The sequence below is a fragment of the Phalangium opilio genome, unplaced genomic scaffold (assembly GCF_054372755.1).
Source record: "Phalangium opilio isolate 3A_F unplaced genomic scaffold, DU_Popi_V2 ptg000038l_1, whole genome shotgun sequence".
In the NCBI taxonomy this organism is placed as follows: Eukaryota; Metazoa; Arthropoda; class Arachnida; order Opiliones; family Phalangiidae; genus Phalangium; species Phalangium opilio.
The window spans coordinates 4071404-4092581 of NW_028324161.1; the positions used below are offsets into that span (position 1 = coordinate 4071404).

The following is a 21178-nucleotide window of genomic DNA, read 5'->3' on the forward strand; positions in this document are numbered from 1 at the left end:
AAAACCGTCTTGGTTTGGACCAAGGCCGAAAAAACAAACGATATGTTTGAGCTTTATCAATTGACTGAAGTTTCAGATATTGAAATTTTTTTCTAGTTATTTTTATCCACTCAATCCTTAATCAATATTTAATTCAGTCAACTGATTTTACTGTTAATCGATCTAGTCCCTCTAAATTAATTGAAAAAATTACATATCTACGCTTTTTCAAGAACAATTACATTTTCCGAAAACATTTTATCATGAAATTAATTATTTTGAAGGGAGTACGTGTTGAGGGATCAGTATTGAATATTTGAAATGTTCTACTGGATGTCTAAAAAGAGCAAGCGAACTTTGACATAACTCGAATGGAAAATGTAAATATTTAATTGATGCCAAACCAGGGTGTTGCGCGAATTTATACATTAAATTTCGTATATCGAAATGCTACATTTCTATTGTCGCCTCTATGAAGGTAAAGTTGCACTGGAACTTTATTTCCATACTTTAGAATTTCTTGGTCATAACTCAGTCTTCATTTGAAACGTCACCTCCCTACTTTACACCGGTTACGTATTACGCGTAATCATTTTAGCAAGCGTAAAGATCATTTCGGAAAACACAGGGGCGAGGCCACCATTGGGGTGTATTCTCCCTCGCACCAAGGGTCATCGCCAGACGGTGCCAAAGTTCACTACGGGCAGGAGGCTAGTCAACTAGCACTGCCTATAGCGGTGCTTCTAAGCGAGCGAGAAAATGAAAGAGAGAAAACACCCCAATGGCGGGATCACACCTGTGTTTTAGTTTCTCTGTATGTAATTTCCAAACTCACTTACAAATGTACTGTACACCGATTACACTGAGTGATCGGTCGTTCGGGCGCTAGCGAGTGTCAAGCCATAACCATAACCATTCATGTACACGAATGTTTTATAGTGTTAGGTTAATAAGGTTGGCGGGCAAGTCCGGAGTGTCATGTACCGTTTACTAATGTGAAAAGGTTTCGATCTATATGGTAATATAATATAGTGTGTTGCGACGGCCCTTTCAAAATAATTAATTTCATGATAAAATGTTTTCGGAAAATGTAATTGTTCTTGAAAAAGCGTAGATATGTAATTTTTTCAATTAATTTAGAGGGACTAGATCGATTAACAGTAAAATCAGTTGATTGAATTAAATATTGATTAAGGATTGAGTGGATAAAAATAACTAGAAAAAAATTTCAATATCTGAAACTTCAGTCAATTGATAAACCTCAAACATATCGTTTGTTTTTTCAGCCTTGGTCCAAACCAAGACGGTTTTTTATAATATCTGTCACTTCAGTCTTAATGTAATTAAATTTTGAATAATCATGTTTGCTTCACCGTCATACATTTGTACTCTAAAATATAACGGTGCATTCAAACACCATATATGCTGTTTTTTCCGGTGCCAAGAAAGACATCATTTAGGGTGTACTTTAACCCTATTTTTATGATCAATTAACGCCATTTGCTAATATTATTTGCAAGTATTAAGGAAATATTAGGCATTTATGCACCACTTACAGTGGTTTTTAACACCTTTGTTAGGCAATCTGTTGAACTTCTAATATTACTTAGTTTAATGGTGTTAAAAGTATGGAAAAAGTACGCTACCTCTGTCACATACGGTCACATTATTAAACCAAGTGAAGTGAAATAGTTGTTAAATATTTATTTTTTCCATATTTAGCATATGGTGTAAAACAAATCGGTCAATACACCATTTCAAGTCCCTGATTACCCATTTAAAGACCTGTTTACCCATTTAAAGACCCTATTTCCCCCGTTTTAAGGCCCTATTGACCCATTTCAAGTTAATTGTACTATGGTAATTAACTGCTTGCCTGCCTTACGACCGAATTCCAATTCGGCTGAAAACTACCGCAATTTGGCGGTTTTGGATTTGGTCTAATGGGACAAACATCTTGGCTTAAATTAAAATTCTATCTACGCCCGTTAACATCTGATTAACTTGAGTGGTTATGTAAAATGAGCAATAATCCCATCTATTTTGTAAAACATTAAGCAAAATTTATAGTTTAGAAGAATGAAATATTTTTAAATCGCAGAAATGCACCGTTATAAAGCGATTCGCTTATTTTAATTTTAAGTCAAATTACGTAACACTGTAACGAACTTAAACGAAGTTTGAACATAGAATAAGTTCCCAAAAATAATTTTCTAACGTAATATAGTGCCGATGAAAAACCACATATTATTAAAAGCAAATATTTTTATTTTTAAACGCTGTCAACGATAAAACGTTTGTTATTATTGAAACTTTTTTTATTAAATTTATAACATTTATAGGACAAATACGTCTACTATTAAGAGGTACAATGCTTGAAATTTGTGTCTCAATGACACGTAACCTAACTAACATATGCCTTACCTAACCCGACCTATAAAACAAGCAATATTTTCAACGTTTTTTGTTGAGGGACCTTGATAAATAAACGATTTTTTGGAAAAGGCCCGAGTTCATTAGTAATGACCTAATATTAATCTCGGTTTGTAAAATAAAAATAAAATTCTTATTCCATGAAATATTTTCCAATAAGCATGTATTTTTAAAAAATTGTGCATACAGACCTCAGAAAGGTTTTTAAATGATGTTTTAAAAAGTAAAACATGCTCATTATTAAAACCAATCTGACTCCATTACATTAGTTGTTGCCCAAAAGAGTTCATTTGGATAATTTTAACGGCATTAATATTTTTACTTAAAATCGTGTTCAGTCAGGATTGATATAATAAGAGAGTCTTCAACGTGTACAAACACAATAGGAAAGGTAGTGAAGTCAAACTGAACAAGACTATAAATATTCCTGTAAATCAGGCGCATGGTCCTGAAATTTGGTGAACAGGGGTTTGATATGAGATTAATAGGGGTTTTAAATTGGGACATGAAATGGGGTGAACAGGGGTTTGATATGAGATTAATAGGGGTTTTAAATTGGGACATGAAATGGGGGTAAATTGGGACATGAAATGGGTGTAAATTGGGACATGAAATGGGTGTAAATTGGGACATGAAATGGGTGTAAATTGGGACATGAAATGGGGGTAAATATGGACATGAAATGGGGGTAAATATGGACATGAAATGGGGGTAAACATGGACATGAAAGGGGGTAAATATGGACTTGAAATGGGGGTAAATATGGACTTGAAATGGGGGTAAATATGGACTTGAATTGGGGTAAATATGGACTTGAAATGGGGGAAATATGGACTTGGAATGGGGGTAAATATGGACTTGAAATGGGGTAAATATGGACTTGAAATGGGGGTAAATATGAACTTGAAATGGGTCTAAATATGGACTTGAAATGGGTCTAAATATGGACTTGAAATGGGTCTAAATATCGACTTGAAATGGGTCTAAATATCGACTTGAAATGGGGGTAAATATCGACTTGAAATGGGGGTAAATATCGACTTGAAATGGGGGTAAATATGGACATGAAATGGGGGTAAATATCGACTTGAAATGGGTCTAAATATCGACTTGAAATGGGTCTAAATATCGACTTGAAATGGGTCTAAATATCGACTTGAAATGGGTCTAAATATCGACTTGAAATGGGTCTAAATATCGACTTGAAATGGATCTAAATATCGACTTGAAATGGATCTAAATATCGACTTGAAATGGGTCTAAATATGGACTTGAAATGCGGTTAAATATGGACTTGAAATGCGGGTAAATATGGACTTGAAATGCGGGTAAATATGGACTTAAGTGCTCATTTAATTGTAAAGATTAAATAGGAAAATTGAGACTGGGTGAAAGATAAGTGTAGTGCTAATTTTAATTAAATAAGGTATCCATGAATTTAACCAAAAAAATCGTGTTTTGGGTTAATTTCACCTTAATTTTACTTACGTTTGAAGGCTTATCTCGATTAAGTTACGTTTAAAGGTTTATCTCCATAAAAATTTAGTTTAAAGGCTTATCTCGATTAAGTCTAATTTAAAGGCTTATCTCGATTAAGTCTAATTTAAAGGCTTATATCGATTAAGTCTAATTTAAAGGCTTATCTCGATTAAGTCTAATTTAAAGGCTTATATCGATTAAGTCTAATTTAAAGGCTTATATCGATTAAGTCTAATTTAAAGGCTTATCTCGATTAAGTCTAATTTAAAGGCTTATATCGATTAAGTCTAATTTAAAGGCTTATATCGATTAAGTCTAATTTAAAGGCTTATATCGATTAAGTCTAATTTAAAGGCTTATCTCGATTAAGTCTAATTTAAAGGCTTATCTCGATTAAGTCTAATTTAAAGGCTTATCTCGATTAAGTCTAATTTAAAGGCTTATCTCGATTAAGTCTAATTTAAAGGCTTATCTCGATTAAGTTTAGTTTAAAGGCTTATCTCGATTAAGTTTAGTTTAAAGGCGTATCTCGATTAAGTTTAGTTTAAAGGCTTATCTCGATTAAGTTTGGTTTAAAGGTTTATCTCGATTAAGTTTAGTTTAAAGGTTTATCTCGATTAAGTTTAGTTTAATGGTTTATCTCGATTAAGTTTAGTTTAAAGGTTTATATCGATTAAGTTTAATTTAAAGGTTTATCTCGATTAAGTTTAATTTAAAGGTTTATCTCGATTAAGTTTAATTTAAAGGTTTATCTCGATTAAGTTTAATTTAAAGGTTTATCTCAATTAAGTTTAATTAATGGTTTATCCGGATTAAGTTTAATTTAAAGGTTTATCCGGATTAAGTTTAATTTAAAGGTTTATCCGGATTAAGTTTAATTAAAGGTTTATCCGGATTTAGTTTAATTAAAGGTTTATCCGGATTAAGTTTAATTAAAGGTTTAACCGGATTAAGTTTAATTAAAGGTTTATCCGGATTAAGTTTAATTAAAGGTTTAACCGGATTAAGCTTAATTAAAGGTTTATCCGGATTAAGTTTAATTTAAAGGTTTATCCGGATTAAGTTTAATTAAAGGTTTATCCTAATTAAGTATAATTTAAAGGTTTATCCTGATTAAGTTTAATTTAAAGGTTTATCTTGATTAAGTGTGAAATAGAAATACGAGGCTTTATCAACAGCTATACAGTTTAAATATTAATCAAGTAGTCCATTTAAAATTTATTCGAGTTTTTATCCAAAATAGGTATATTTTGTAAGCCCTACAAAACTGGTAGGCTTACCCTAGAGTAATACAAGTACTTTTCTAATGAAACTTTATTTTCGACTCACCCAGCCATCTCTCAAAAATATTACAATGTAAAAACTTTTAAAGTAAAATAAACAAAAAGGTGCTCGGGCCTTCCTCCATCGTCGCTGGAGCCAAAAAGATATCTCTCGTCCCCTCGGTCCCTCCTTTTATAGACACAGGGTCTCGAGTCGGGTCTAAGGGTTCCTACCCCCTTTGATTTTTGGTCAAGGGGTTAAGTCTCTGTCGGGATTCCGACGAGGACAGTTGCGCGGTGCAATAGGACTTTCTTAGACCCCCCTGATAGTTTTACAAGCGTATGCTCGTTCCGCTGCTACCCAAGCTCGCTAATTTTAACGTTATGAGGAGCAACGGCCTACCAGGGGTAACGCCATTTCGCGTTTGCGATATGGCCGTTACAATTTTATGTTTAAATTCACCCTAATTATACTTAATTATGTTGAAATTAATGAAGGATTGTGGTTTGGCAGTATTGATTTAGCTTATAAATTGAGCTTCAAAAAATTATTAACCTTAATTTTAATGTTTAGATGAGTTTTTGATTAGTTCCAACACATTGCGTTCAATTTTTATCATGCCCCGTACTAAATTTGCGGTAACGTGAAGATTAACAATTAAATATGTTGTACCGGGGTACAAAGGTTACAATGTTAATGAATGATGTGATTCCATAGATTCGCTTAAATACCAGTAATTAAATCAAACACCTAAACAATTCATAGCAATTCTGACATATAAACAAACGGCAATAAGGACTGTGGAAATAGCGTACGTAAGACTCTGTTTCCCACGTGGTTACGTTGAAAAAATCTGCACATGGAATTTATTTGACTAATTACGTAAAGACAATGTTCTCCTGGATTAACCAGCACCACTGTTACTTATATTTCTAAATTAAACAATCAACTCTTGGTAACAAATAATTTATAAAACGTAATATCATATACGGACTGTTTCACCAGGAAAAAAATTGTTTTAACGAATCGTTTCCAACGTGGTTACGTTGAGAGAATCTGTGCTGGTGTAAACATGGAAATTCCTCTACATTGGTTCAGTTTAAGGAAATATATTACACACCTTCACAATACGCGCCGAGGATTGAGAGGTTAACTAACACGCAGCGCCTCTAGCGGACTGAATGGAAAACTCTTGGCGGGAATTTCGCCAATGGTAGATTGGCAGTTTAATAAATGGGGAGCGCTACAATTATAAAATACGTCGCGTTTTTTGCATAAAAAGGTTTACAAAATTATTTTAGGGATTCTACTCGTCAAAAAGTATAAAATCTATTAAAAACTAAACACATTTTCAACCAAACGAAGTTAATACCGTAGTCTCTGGAGAGTGTATCAGGGGAAACCTCTGTAACTAAGCAAATTTATGATATTACCATCTATGTAAGTGTTCGAATTAAATAAATATGTTTATATTGTAAGTTAATTAAATTAAATTGCAAGTGCTTCCAGACAGACACATTTTTGAGGTTAACTATACCTGTACATTTAATTTGGGTATTGGGATTAGATAAGATAAAGTCTAAAAACTTACTTTTTCTCTTTAAGCGCGTTAATTCATTCATTTCTTTAAATGCAATGAATTCTAGAACTTTGAAAACGGGTAAAATTTCACCCCTTCTGGCGAATTTCAGTAATAATTCCTACAAGTAACTACACAACAACCCTATGGCTTCATTTAAAGACGCGATCATTTTCCCGCCAATTTGTCCTTCTAAAATCCGCTAGATGGCGAACGCGGCGGCTCGCTCGGCGCGTATTAGTACCATTTTAGTGAGATTAACAAATAATGAAACCCTGTATACCTCATACGTAACCCTCCGTTTCCAACGTGGTTACGTTGAGAGAATCTGTGCAGATGTAAACATGGAAATTCCTCTACATTGGTTTAGTTTAAGGAAATATATCACACATCTTCACAATTAGTAGCATTTTAGTGAGATTAACAAATAGTGAAACCCTGTATACCTCCTATATTTGTTGGTAGCAGAAAACGAAGCAGACTGCGTATTTTTGAAATACAGAGCTGGAAATTAGCTTTTTTATCTTTAAAGGGGAAACCAGGCTTGGAAATAAGGTTTATTTCTGAACTAGTCCTCCGGACCAGTGACCCCTGATGTCTTAAATATGAAACTGGTCCCGGGGCCAGTGACCCTTCCCCTAATTATTTTTCTACTGGTCCCAGGACTTGTGGTCGTTCTCTATTCTAAAAAAATCTCTCTCGGCTTAGGGTTGTATACACAACTGGACTCATGGAGTCGAAATTTATGTTAAAATGAAATTAATTTAAGAGGTCCCCATATCAATTTTTAATAAAAGTAGGAATTAATAAACTAGTCATTGGGACCAGTGACCCTCACGTTTTGAATAAAAAAAGTGGTCCAAGCTATTAATAAACTGGTTTTTGACCTGTAAACCTGTCTTATTTCCTAGCCTGGGAAAGACACTATAAGTATAAAGACTATATTACATAGACAAACTAAAATACAACTTAAGCCTTGGCCGTAAAGAACGTTCAAAAACTTACTTTAAATGATATAAAAACCTCTGTTAACTGTAATTATTTACCTGAATTACTTTTCTAGACGAAAATTCGACCTGATAACGACGTATTTCTTATTAAGGGTGCTACAGTTAATTAGAAAATACATATAAAGGTGCTCAAGCTCGGATGAAATACCAAAGTAATTTGTCAGCGTCTACTGCTAGATAGTCTGACCCAAAAGTAATTTTTGACGTACTTTCAGAATTAACTAAAATTAACATACTTAGAGTTAATTTATTTAAATTAAACTAGCCGATAGCACACCTTGAATACTTAATTGTTAATTCAAGAGTATTCCGAAAAGTAACTTCGCTGTAGTTTTTCTGTTCGCGGTGGGGGTAAATCACGAAAAACGCCATGTTAATCTCCATAGGAAATTTAGTAAAAGCATGTGAATTTTGCTTTAACGTTACAAAAGGGTGTCAAGTCATATCTACAAGGGCCTACCGGCCCTGTAGAATATGTACACAAAGAGTCCTTAAAAATCGAAAATTTTACAAGCATTACTCTAATATTACTAGTAAAATTGAATGTAAACTTACCTTAACATTTTAGCTAAAAATAGGCCTTAAATATTCTAGTAATAATTAAGACTAAAAGTGGAGAAAATTAGCCTAAAAATTCAGAGTCAAATATAGAAAAATATAGTTTATAAAAACACAACCTCCAATTTTCTACACCGATGTAATCAATATTCAATAAAGCTCAAAACTTATCTTTGCGAGTTTGTATGAAATAAAGTTAGTTTGCTTTTACATATCTTTATAATCAAAACTTTCATCAATTATTCCAGTTATCTTTAAGGCTCAGTGTAAATTAAAGCCAAATTAACACGCCACAATTATTATTAAACTCAATTAAGTACCATTATTTTGTTTTAGTCCGGAACACAGATATTAACTTAACGCCCCGAGACAGCTTTCCACCAATTGAGCTGCTAGGACAATTACTTTCACGGTGCAATTTTTATTCATCGTGTTTATTCTCATTGTTACTCGCGTATCAGACCTTACCAAACGTTTTCATACCCGTTCGTAACCTAATTCGAAAATTCGAAAAATGAAATATTTTTGGTTGAATAATCGAAACGAAATTCGATTAATCATCTATTAAAACGATTAATCGATTAAAAAAACCTCTAGTAAATTATTGAGTTTGTCGACAGGGTAAAACTTATTATTACAAATGCTAAGAAAAACTCAAAAGCACAAAGTGGGAAAATAAGAATAAACAATTTAAGAATAGAAGAATAAGTTATTAAGAAATTTTAAGTTCATATAAAGCCATAAATATTTCCAGACTGAATTATATCATCTTGAATATTTACCCATTTGAAACTTGCTTGGCCTACTAGAAATATTTTTCGATTATTTGCTAACAATTTGGAATAGTTTTTAATTCAACCGTTTGGTAAGATTAGATTGCGGCAACCCTCAAGTTTTGGGTTAATTTGATGGACGACTCTATCAAGACGATTGATTAGAAAACGTATATAGGAGAAAATGTTTCTTTAGAATGACGAAAATAATTTTTTAGCCAGGTGTGGTAGGAACTTAATGTAACCCAACTGTTGGCCATCTCGAATATTATACCTTAAGTACCGAGTTAGGAAACATGAATACTACATTAGAACATACGAAACTAGCACGCCCTCCCCATCCCCAATCACACCTAGATACAACGGACATTATTTAAGTCGAATGTTTTAAATCATTTCATAATTCATTGCATTCATCCTGACTAGAGGGACGGTAGGGCCCGGGGTAGCTTTGATTTTTATCCGGTAATACTGAAAGCTCTAAATGTGCTTCCTTGGTTTTGGGCTGAAAGGCCCAGACGGAAAAATTTCAACAGTACATTTTCACCATTTTAAAAGAAAAGGTAGATTTAAATGAGAAGCGGCCAGAATGTTTCCTGGGACCTTAAATTGTAGCACGCAAACTAAAGCCTGGTTTTCACTGGCCCAAAACGCAGGAAAAACAGGGTTCCTCGCCGTTTTTTCAGAGGTAACTTTCCGCAAAATTTCGCGTTTTCTGGGCGGCAAGCACGGAATTGGTTTTCTATTTTTCCGCATTACGGAAAGGAAGGCGGTGGCCAATAGGAATCGACGAATGCGTGACCGCATAGGATTGTTTTTGGTCAGCTCGCGATGTTTTTCGACGCCATTTTTTTAATTGAAGGCGTTTGTGTTGTCGAGTTAAATTTCTAAAAATGTATAGTTAACGATTTGTTAAAGACGTTTGTCTTAATCGCTAGTTATATGATAAAAATGAACGTTTTTACGAAGACAAAAAAATCTAAGAAAATCGATTGGTTGCTATTGGTGCATTTTCAACATAACTGGTAAGCCTTGGTCTCCACGAGCTTGCACAGTCGCACTCTTTCTTTCATGATATTACAAGTTTTAGTGAAAACGATTTGCCCCCGTTTTTTTTAAGGAATTTTCCGCAAAATATTGCGGATTTTTTTACTGTTCCGTGAAATTTTGGGCAGTGAAAACCAGGCTTAAATAAGCTTTGGTTTCTGATATCGAATTTTCTTCGCAAAGTTTTGTAAGAAATGCTTATAAGATTATTAAATAAAGCGAGTCTATTATTCTGCATGCCATTTTAACTATTATTACGAGAACAATTACCTTAAGCTAAACAAACGTTTACTGAAAAACCAACCAAACGTAATGGTTCTTAAATGGTTTATAATATCAGGATAAGTATAGTAGAATTCAACCTCAGAAAGGGTAAGTATTCTCGTAGAAACCCGATTTTTTTCCATAGCGTGTCCAACTCTTTTAATGTTAGTTAGAAAAATTATTGATCAGACTCTACGGGTTTAAGTCGCTGCTAAATAATAGGTATAAAACTCCATTTTAATTTCTATAATTGCGTCAAGCTTCGTGATTTCTTTAAATTGCCCCATAATACTCTAAAATCCATTATAGTTTAAGAAAGTGGAGAGTGGTTAACAGAAAGCGCTGTTCACAGGATGCGTAAAGACGCGATGGCCAATGTCCGTATGGGGTAATTGCGCGTTAAATCCCGAGAAATACTCGAATAAAAAATGAAGTATTAAGGCCAGTATCAAATTTCCATATAAGTCGGTTCATTTTTTATCGCTTATGAATTTGAGAAACTCCCAAGTAACAGGCTGGTTTTTGGACTTAACCATAATGAATAGACCCTGAATATTTATAATATTCATATGCAACTTATCAATTGAAAGCTTTGATTGCTACCAATAATTGTAAACTAGATTAAACCCATGCCTTTAGAATGCTGACAGCTTGCTAGGAAATAAAAGCTTGCAAAAAAAAAATGTTTCCGTTTATGAAATCTTTTTGATCTTCCCAGATTTATCTTGCTTCAAAGCAAACTCTATTCTTCGACTGTTACTGAAGAACCATGAAATTACTCTCAACAACTCTTTGCAGGCTTTACCTTAACATTTTAGCTAAAAATAGGCCTTAAATATTCTAGTAATAATTAAGACTAAAAGTGGAGAAAATTAGCCTAAAAAAATTCAGAGTCAAATATAGAAAAATATAGTTTATAAAAACACAACCTCCAATTTTCTACACCGATGTAATCAATATTCAATAAAGCTCAAAACTTATCTTTGCGAGTTTTTATGAAATAAAGTTAGTTTGCTTTTACATATCTTTATAATCAAAACTTTCATCACTTATTCCAGTTATCTTTAAGGCTCAGTGTAAATTAAAGCCAAATTAACACGCCACAATTATTATTAAACTCAATTAAGTACCATTATTTTGTTTTAGTCCGGAACACAGATATTAACTTAACGCCCCGAGACAGCTTTCCACCAATTGAGCTGCTAGGACAATTACTTTCACGGTGCAATTTTTATTCATCGTGTTTATTCTCATTGTTACTCGCGTATCAGACCTTACCAAACGTTTTCATACCCGTTCGTAACCTAATTCGAAAATTCGAAAAATGAAATATTTTTGGTTGAATAATCGAAACGAAATTCGATTAATCATCTATTAAAACGATTAATCGATTAAAAAAACCTCTAGTAAATTATTGAGTTTGTCGACAGGGTAAAACTTATTATTACAAATGCTAAGAAAAACTCAAAAGCACAAAGTGGGAAAATAAGAATAAACAATTTAAGAATAGAAGAATAAGTTATTAAGAAATTTTAAGTTCATATTAAGCCATAAATATTTCCAGACTGAATTATATCATCTTGAATATTTACCCATTTGAAACTTGCTTGGCCTACTAGAAATATTTTTCGATTATTTGCTAACAATTTGGAATAGTTTTTAATTCAACCGTTTGGTAAGATTAGATTGCGGCAACCCTCAAGTTTTGGGTTAATTTGATGGACGACTCTATCAAGACGATTGATTAGAAAACGTATATAGGAGAAAATGTTTCTTTAGAATGACGAAAATAATTTTTTAGCCAGGTGTGGTAGGAACTTAATGTAACCCAACTGTTGGCCATCTCGAATATTATACCTTAAGTACCGAGTTAGGAAACATGAATACTACATTAGAACATACGAAACTAGCACGCCCTCCTCATCCCCAATCACACCTAGATACAACGGACATTATTTAAGTCGAATGTTTTAAATCATTTCATAATTCATTGCATTCATCCTGACTAGAGGGACGGTAGGGCCCGGGGTAGCTTTGATTTTTATCCGGTAATACTGAAAGCTCTAAATGTGCTTCCTTGGTTTTGGGCTGAAAGGCCCAGACGGAAAAATTTCAACAGTACATTTTCACCATTTTAAAAGAAAAGGTAGATTTAAATGAGAAGCGGCCAGAATGTTTCCTGGGACCTTAAATTGTAGCACGCAAACTAAAGCCTGGTTTTCACTGGCCCAAAACGCAGGAAAAACAGGGTTCCTCGCCGTTTTTTCAGAGGTAACTTTCCGCAAAATTTCGCGTTTTCTGGGCGGCAAGCACGGAATTGGTTTTCTATTTTTCCGCATTACGGAAAGGTAAGCGGTGGCCAATAGGAATCGACGAATGCGTGACCGCATAGGATTGTTTTTGGTCAGCTCGCGATGTTTTTCGACGCCATTTTTTTAATTGAAGGCGTTTGTGTTGTCGAGTTAAATTTCTAAAAATGTATAGTTAACGATTTGTTAAAGACGTTTGTCTTAATCGCTAGTTATATGATAAAAATGAACGTTTTTACGAAGACAAAAAAATCTAAGAAAATCGATTGGTTGCTATTGGTGCATTTTCAACATAACTGGTAAGCCTTGGTCTCCACGAGCTTGCACAGTCGCACTCTTTCTTTCATGATATTACAAGTTTTAGTGAAAACGATTTGCCCCCGTTTTTTTAAGGAATTTTCCGCAAAATATTGCGGATTTTTTTTACTGTTCCGTGAAATTTTGTGCAGTGAAAACCAGGCTTAAATAAGCTTTGGTTTCTGATATCGAATTTTCTTCGCAAAGTTTTGTAAGAAATGCTTATAAGATTATTAAATAAAGCGAGTCTATTATTCTGCATGCCATTTTAACTATTATTACGAGAACAATTACCTTAAGCTAAACAAACGTTTACTGAAAAACCAACCAAACGTAATGGTTCTTAAATGGTTTATAATATCAGGATAAGTATAGTAGAATTCAACCTCAGAAAAGGTAAGTATTCTCGTAGAAACCCGATTTTTTTCCATAGCGTGTCCAACTCTTTTAATGTTAGTTAGCAAAATTATTGATCAGACTCTACGGGTTTAAGTCGCTGCTAAATAATAGGTATAAAACTCCATTTTAATTTCTATAATTGCGTCAAGCTTCGTGATTTCTTTAAATTGCCCCATAATACTCTAAAATCCATTATAGTTTAAGAAAGTGGAGAGTGGTTAACAGAAAGCGCTGTTCACAGGATGCGTAAAGACGCGATGGCCAATGTCCGTATGGGGTAATTGCGCGTTAAATCCCGAGAAATACTCGAATAAAAAATGAAGTATTAAGGCCAGTATCAAATTTCCATATAAGTCGGTTCATTTTTTATCGCTTATGAATTTGAGAAACTCCCAAGTAACAGGCTGGTTTTTGGACTTAACCATAATGAATAGACCCTGAATATTTATAATATTCATATGCAACTTATCAATTGAAAGCTTTGATTGCTACCAATAATTGTAAACTAGATTAAACCCATGCCTTTAGAATGCTGACAGCTTGCTAGGAAATAAAAGCTTGCAAAAAAAAATGTTTCCGTTTATGAAATCTTTTTGATCTTCCCAGATTTATCTTGCTTCAAAGCAAACTCTATTCTTCGACTGTTACTGAAGAACCATGAAATTACTCTCAACAACTCTTTGCAGGCTTTGAAGTTTTTGGATTGTCCATTCTAGGCGTTAAGTGAACTACAAAATGTCATTGGACGAAATTGAATTTGTAGGAAATGATCGATATTTTAAATACAGGTAGAACTTCAATTATTAAGTCCGAAACAAATTGATTACATGATTAAATTATTATTAAAGGTACACGCAAGAGACAACTATTAATTGTTCGAAAGATAAGCTTTTTGAGGTGAGCTGGTGTTGTTGTTGTTGAAGCGAGTCTTCAGTGTCTCGAAATTAAGATTGCATTTTGACGACAATTAAACTTTCAATTTTTATCAGAATTCGTGGTATTTTTCGGAACACATGAAGTTCATGGCAGAATATTTAAGAGGATCCCTTAACATAAAGTAAATTTCACACTTGGAGTTCGATTCGACTTTTAATTAGACTTAATGCCCTATACCTCGCTGTCTCCTTTGAGCAAATAGGTTTGCAAAAATTTTGCTAGCTGTGGTTATGTAACCAGTCCTACCATTGCGATGGTGTGGGGTGCAGGGTGTGTGTGTGTGTGGCCCCGAACACAAGAAAAACAAGCGTGGATAGACACCGATTAAAGGAAGATACACTACCACCTTACAGCTCGTAATGTGAAAGAATTGCGAAAGGAACTACATTATTTCAATGGCATGAGTAAAAACAAGTTGTCAGGACCCTTGTTAAGAAAAGATCCTCTTCCGGCTCTTGGAAGTATTGGGAAAGAAATAAGATCGGCATCGTCAAAGAATTCATACGGTGAGATTGCAGGAACCCTCAAGTCTAGGTTTAATTTGATGGACGACTGTATCGAAGCCGATTTATTGGAAAGCGTTTGAAATTGAAATATTTTCTTTTTACTCCGGTTTTTGGGGTTAGCTAAAAAGGACATAAATGGGGTTGGGCTTACTTGTTCCCCCACACCATCGTAAGAGTAGCAGCTTAATTTAAGCCTTCTTATAAGTATATTTCTTCTTGGTATAAATGCAACGGACTGTTATAAACAAATGTTATCTTTATATTTCAATTAAATTTTCTCGACGTTATTTAGGCTGGATTTAGAAGGGGACGATATTGATTTTGATGGCCTTTATAAAACACAAGTTGCGCCAAATTTTTTCAAGGTATGCGATTTTACGGCTAATATTGAAATAATCTGATTATCGAAAAACAAATTAATTACCCCCTTCGCCGGTTTTAGAAATCTCATGTTATGGCGAATTGCGAGCGAAGCTCATTTTTCCGCAGTCGATTGGACCATTTCAATCCGTCTCCGCCCGTCGGAATAAGCAAGCTGATTATCGTGTCCAGCCCCAAAGTGACAGTCACATCGACTTCCTGGAGCTTCTTAAATATGCAAACCGAAGTAGATTTTTTTCTATAACAATGTAGTTAATACCAGGAGTTCATAATAACCCCCCTTCGGGGGGGAAGTATGAAACTGGCCATAGAGCTAATGGTAAAAATCGCGAACAACAAGATTCTGTCGTTGCGCATAGAAAGGATTAGCCAGTTTATGGACATACAACCTTACAGTATATCGTAGTGGTATCTATGCTCCTTGGTTTTCGTTCCAAAACTTCCGTTGGCTGGGATCTCCGTCGAAAAGAAAAATGGCGATATGGTGGTCGTAGAAACACGTTGCAATTCTTATATTAAAGATACTGCGAATAAATTTGTCCAAACCGTTTTAATTTAACCACGGAATTCTCACTCACACATATCAAAACAAAACATTATTGACGAACGTTTAAATGTTTTGTAGAAAACTAGAAACCCCGACTAAAAGCCAACTTCTTAGCCAAGGCTTAATTTACACCGTTCCGACAGAAGCAGACGTGAGCCATTTTCGCTCCCAAAATCACAAGATAAAAATAGTGCTAAACCGGAAGTGTGTAAGTTAATGCGCGTGGGCGCTAACAAATGTGGTAACTATTTCTTTGGGAGTTAAGCGGTGTATGAATCCGCTGAGCTTTACGGCGAAACTTTGTTGTTACGGGTTTTTTAACCAGTTTCGTACTTCGGGTTATTATGAACTCCTGTTAATACCTAAATAATTGAGTTTAACTTATTGGTTCATTCAGGTGGTGATTTCTATAGTGTTAACCTTGGTCCTTCTGTCAATTTTACTCGTCATTCACTCCATCGTAACCAACAAATACAAATCGGTACCCACCAAGAAAGTTGTCAAGAAAATGGTCCAAGAAACCCTGGAAAATGTCTGGGAAAACGCCTCACTTTTATGCGCCGAACGTAAGAAATTATGTCATCATTAACGTTTGAAAAGAATTCTACTTCGTAATGGAGGTACAATTAACCCCTTAATTATACGAAAGTAGGCCAGCGCTTTATTTAGACCTAAATCGAATAGAATAATTATGTTTTATAGCGATTCCTGCTGTTCTGCCGCACATTACTTGTCGTCTGCTCGCTTCTTCCTGGCTTATCGGAGTGACTTTCATTCTGTTCTTCTTGGGTTGTTACTTGCGCACGAACTTCTCAACGGAAAGCTACACCTGCATTGACACTCTCTCGGACTTGATCAAGTCGGGAATTGAGCCGGCATTTTTTTTCGACAAAGATCTCAAATACATTAAAGATTGGGTGAATATTGTTATTCCTGTTAAGTCCTCTATTCTTCTGACGTCATTGGTTTGTATCAGGCGGCCCGAGACCCAGTTGTTAAGGGATGGCTAGACGCATTCGATGAGGAAAAATTGCGCAAGTTCTTCAAAAATCCAGTGCTTGATAGTCTTGACATTATTTTATCGGGGGAAAAAGCTGTGATCACAAACACGTACTTTATTACTTCGATCTTGGGATCTTTCTGGGATTATCCCGAGATGAAAGATCTCATCGTCAGAAAAGGAGGTTTTTACTTTTCGCAACAAGTTCTTAAACTCAACTACTATCACTACATTTTCAACACCACTTGGATAAGAAGCATACCACAATTGAATGCCCAACTGATGTCAGTAACAATTTCATCATATGATTAACATCCTTAACTTCTATTTTATTGCAGGGTGGAACCGTTGTTCGGAAAGCAAGTTTTCAAGTATAAGTACCTAGAGTCAAATTACTTAATTGAACAGTTCATGTGGAAGAGACCATTGAAAAGCACTGAAGCCTTGGACCTCAGTAGCGTCAGCGTTCCTTTCTATTTTCTTCTCATGCTGTTGTCAGGAACAGTAGCCGTTTTCATTACCGAAATAATCTTCTACTAAATCCCTAAAACGCTGACTATTAGATTGGAACGTGAAATGGAATTCCCAAACACGAAAAAAAAAACATTTCTTCGAACTGTACTTAACAAATGAAATCACCGAGTGTTACGTCATTTAGAAACCACACTTTAACATATAGGTGATATTCGTGATAATTAAACAATTAAGATATGAATTTGATTAACATAACAAAACAGTCATATTAATATTTCGGTGAAATTATCAGTCGCAAAGCATGGATATTCAGGTAAAGTTTAAAATGTCTAGGAATATGCATACATAAAAAAAGAGTTTTGGTTTGCAACATCTGAACATGTTATAAAGTTAAACATTGGTGTGAGGTTATGTTTATTTCTTCAATTTTGATGTCTAATTACATCTCTGTTTGTCTAAGGATCCTTAAAATGTGTTCCAAATAGAAACACTTCTTATTTTATCACGTTTAAGAGGTAAACACAGAATAATCTTAGCACTAAGCTAAACATCAACGCTTTCCAGGTGTTTCTTAATGTAACATGTTTTTAATACGTTGGTATATGGTTTAAATTTTTTAAATCTTTATTTTTTTAAGAATTATAATATTTTAGAAAAACAATGAAAACGTGGAGGTATATTTTACCACAAGGTGAATAATCTAACACCTTGTGGCTATATTCATAATGTAAGCCGCAATGACTTTCATTTTATATTGAGAAAAGGACTTCCTTTACTCAAATTTTGAGCAAAATATATGTTTAAAGTCATGGTTTGACATGAAGAATAAATAAGCTTTCTTGGCTTTCATAATAGAACAACATTTCCAACAGGTCGGCTAGATTTGTTTAAATAGGAATATTCCCATTGCGCAGAATTCCATTAGACCGAATCCCGCCAAAGTTTCTAATGAATTTAGCCCAACCTCGCGTTTTGTATTTACAATTCAAACGACGCTATTTGTCGAATTAAGCGACCCCAAAAGTGCTAGCGTTTTCAATACATTCGTACTGTCTTGGAAGCGCGACTATTTGACGACTGTGCAAGAAGATGATAATAACAAGTTGGGAAAGCCAAAATATTACCTCTCCGAGTGGAGATGACTATCACTACCCCTTAAACAACCTAAATATATGCATCTATCGCTTTTTTTAATTCTTTGCAAGTGCAGGAATTGAATTTTAAAATAGTCACTTAATTACCCCTATATTATAAAACTTATCGACTTCATACTTGTATATTATCATCATTACTTGTCTTAAATTACATTCGACGGCCGAACGAGGTTCATCTTACATAATATAGGGACGATGTCATATATTTTAACGTTCACTTTATTTACTTTTCATTTAATTCAAGACCATAACATTCTGAAAGTACATTAGGCTCAGAAGACAGTATTTATAATATTACATTAGGCTCAGAAGACAGTATTTATAACACTTCAACAATACTTCAATATATACAAAGAAATAAATAACATAATACATTAAACTGTACAGTAAAAGTTAAATATAACCTAATTAAAACCATAAAACCCACAATACATATGGGAACAAAAGGTTCTTGAAAAACCATTAACAGAACAGTATTTATAATACTTCAACGTTTCTATCTATATACAACAATGAATAGTTATTTAACATTATATATTGGAACCTTCAGTATAATTTAACATTTAGCAAATTCGAACCATAAAAACCCACAGCGCATATGGGAAAAAAGGTTCTGGGAAAATCCATTTGGGAAAAAACCATAATCACAGTTGAATTATTAATATTGAAACACTTATTTTTAAATTATTGATTTTCCACTCTGACGTCTGAGCTATCCACGAATAAATTGATTAATAGCATTAACAAACGATGCAATGGATGTCAAATATTCATGTCATAATACAAGCTAATTCGAACCATAAAAACCCAGAGCGCATATGGGAAAAAAGGTTCTGGGAAAACCCATTTGGGAAAAAACCATAATCACAGTTGAATTATTAATATTAAAACACTTATTTTTAAATTATTGATTTTCCACTCTGACGTCTGAGCTATCCACGAATAAATTGATTAATAGCATTAACAAACGATGCAATGGATGTCAAATATTCATGTCATAATACAAGCTAATTCGAACCATAAAAACCCACAGCGCATATGGGAAAAAAGGTTCTGGGAAAACCCATTTGGGAAAAAACCATAATCACAGTTGAATTATTAATATTAAAACACTTATTTTTAAATTATTTATTTTCCACTCTGACTTCTGAGCTATCCACGAATAAATTGATTAATAGCATTAACAAACGATGCAATGGATGTCAAATATTCATGTCATAATACAAGCTAATTCGAACCATAAAAACCCACAGCGCATATGGGAAAAAAGGTTCTGGGAAAACCCATTTGGGAAAAAACCATAATCACAGTTGAATTATTAATATTAAAACACTTATTTTTAAATTATTGATTTTCCACTCTGACGTCTGAGCTATCCACGAATAAATTGATTAATAGCATTAACAAACGATGCAATGGATGTCAAATATTCATGTCATAATACAAGCTAATTCGAACCATAAAAACCCACAGCGCATGTGGGAAAAAAGGCTCTGGGAAAACCCATTTGGGAAAAAACCACAATCAAATTAGGACTATTAATATTAAAAACTTCTTCAGACTGTTTAAGGATGAATGTTTGGTGGATAGCGTCCGAAAGAAAGCAATAACCTAGTAGATGAGGCGTAGTTCATAAAGTTTCGTTTTTTCGAAACTATTACATAGGTGTATTGGCGCTGTACGTTTCAGATAACAAAGACCAAGACGACTCCAGTTCCACAAAATAGGAAAACTCTGCCTCTTGGCGTTAAGTTTTTCTCCTTTCTGTATTTCCACTGCTAGACCGCTATGCAGCCCGCCCTTGTATTGCTCTACTTGCTGCTCCCATAACATTGAACGTGCTAGAACTATAGTTCTAGTCGATCAATTGCGGCGAAGTCCAACTTCCGCTTTGAGCGTTGGCCAACTTTTGAGGACGCTGCAGTGTTACCAACGGCAGAAAACGCAGCCAGGAACATTTTCAAAATCACCTCGGCCGCGTTTTGCCGAAAAAAGGGGATTTTCGACTAGGACTATTGAATTGTCGCCGATTATTCAGCCATTTCCGCTTCGCCATACCTAAAACATTTTTAAAGTACGCTATACAAAATTGCTCCATTCTTCAACAAACCTATGAAACTTGGTGCAACACTTACACTTTGTTCAGTGGTTCGCCTTTACATGAACCCACAGTTGCCGCTCCAGATCTCAGTCATCTGACGCAACCATTTTAACGTTTTGAGAGTTGTATTTCACCTTTATTAAGCCTAAGGATAAGCCTTGAGATATATTTCCCGACGTATTTTCTGAAGAACCACAATAAATCACCTCAACGATTATCCCCATTAACTAATTATCACTATTACATACCTTGTTTACAATTTCGTTGGCCTTGTCCTCCATGGTTACCCATGAACTAAACCAATGCTGTAGGGTATTCATGAACTACGCATATCCTCTAGGGTATTCATGAACTACGCATAACCTCTAGGGTATTCATGAACTACGCATAACCTCTAGGTTATTCATGAACTACGCAAATCCTCTAGGCTACTCATGAACTACGCCAATCCTCCAGGTTACTCATAAAATATACCATATTTTTAAATGGATTAATACCAAACTTATATGACCGTCAATTCCAATAATGATACTTACCATTTTTTTTTCAAATCTTGAAGTCAGATGTGGGTTCTTTAGTCAAGGATCCCAAGCCTTGTGTGGGTCTCTTAGTCAAGGATCCCAAGCCTTAAGTGGGTCTCTTGGTACAGGATCCCAAGCCTAATTTTAGGTTTCTTAGTACAGGATCCC

General features: G+C 34.4%; 1 protein-coding gene and 2 long non-coding RNA genes across 3 annotated transcripts; 1 reads left to right on the forward strand and 2 right to left on the reverse strand.

Moving 5' to 3' along the window:
- Positions 1-5309: 5309 nt before the first annotated feature.
- On the reverse strand, positions 5310-7168 carry LOC149682711 (uncharacterized). The gene is made up of 3 exons (XR_016365517.1): positions 7017-7168; positions 6149-6238; positions 5310-6086 (listed from the first exon to the last, which is right to left on the reverse strand). It is a non-coding gene; the product is annotated as an uncharacterized LOC149682711 (long non-coding RNA).
- A 7558-nt stretch (positions 7169-14726) lies between these two features.
- LOC149682712 (uncharacterized) lies at positions 14727-17827 on the forward strand. Its single transcript, XM_089834367.1, has 3 exons — positions 14727-14832; positions 16702-17044; positions 17099-17827. The coding sequence occupies exons 1-3, from the start codon at positions 14727-14729 to the stop codon at positions 17298-17300; spliced, it is 651 nt and encodes a 216-aa protein (XP_089690493.1). The 3' UTR covers positions 17301-17827.
- Positions 17828-18589: 762 nt separating this feature from the next.
- LOC149682713 (uncharacterized) lies at positions 18590-21076 on the reverse strand. Its single transcript, XR_016365470.1, has 3 exons — positions 20738-21076; positions 20524-20673; positions 18590-20446 (listed from the first exon to the last, which is right to left on the reverse strand). It is a non-coding gene; the product is annotated as an uncharacterized LOC149682713 (long non-coding RNA).
- Between the last annotated feature and the right edge of the window lie 102 nt (positions 21077-21178).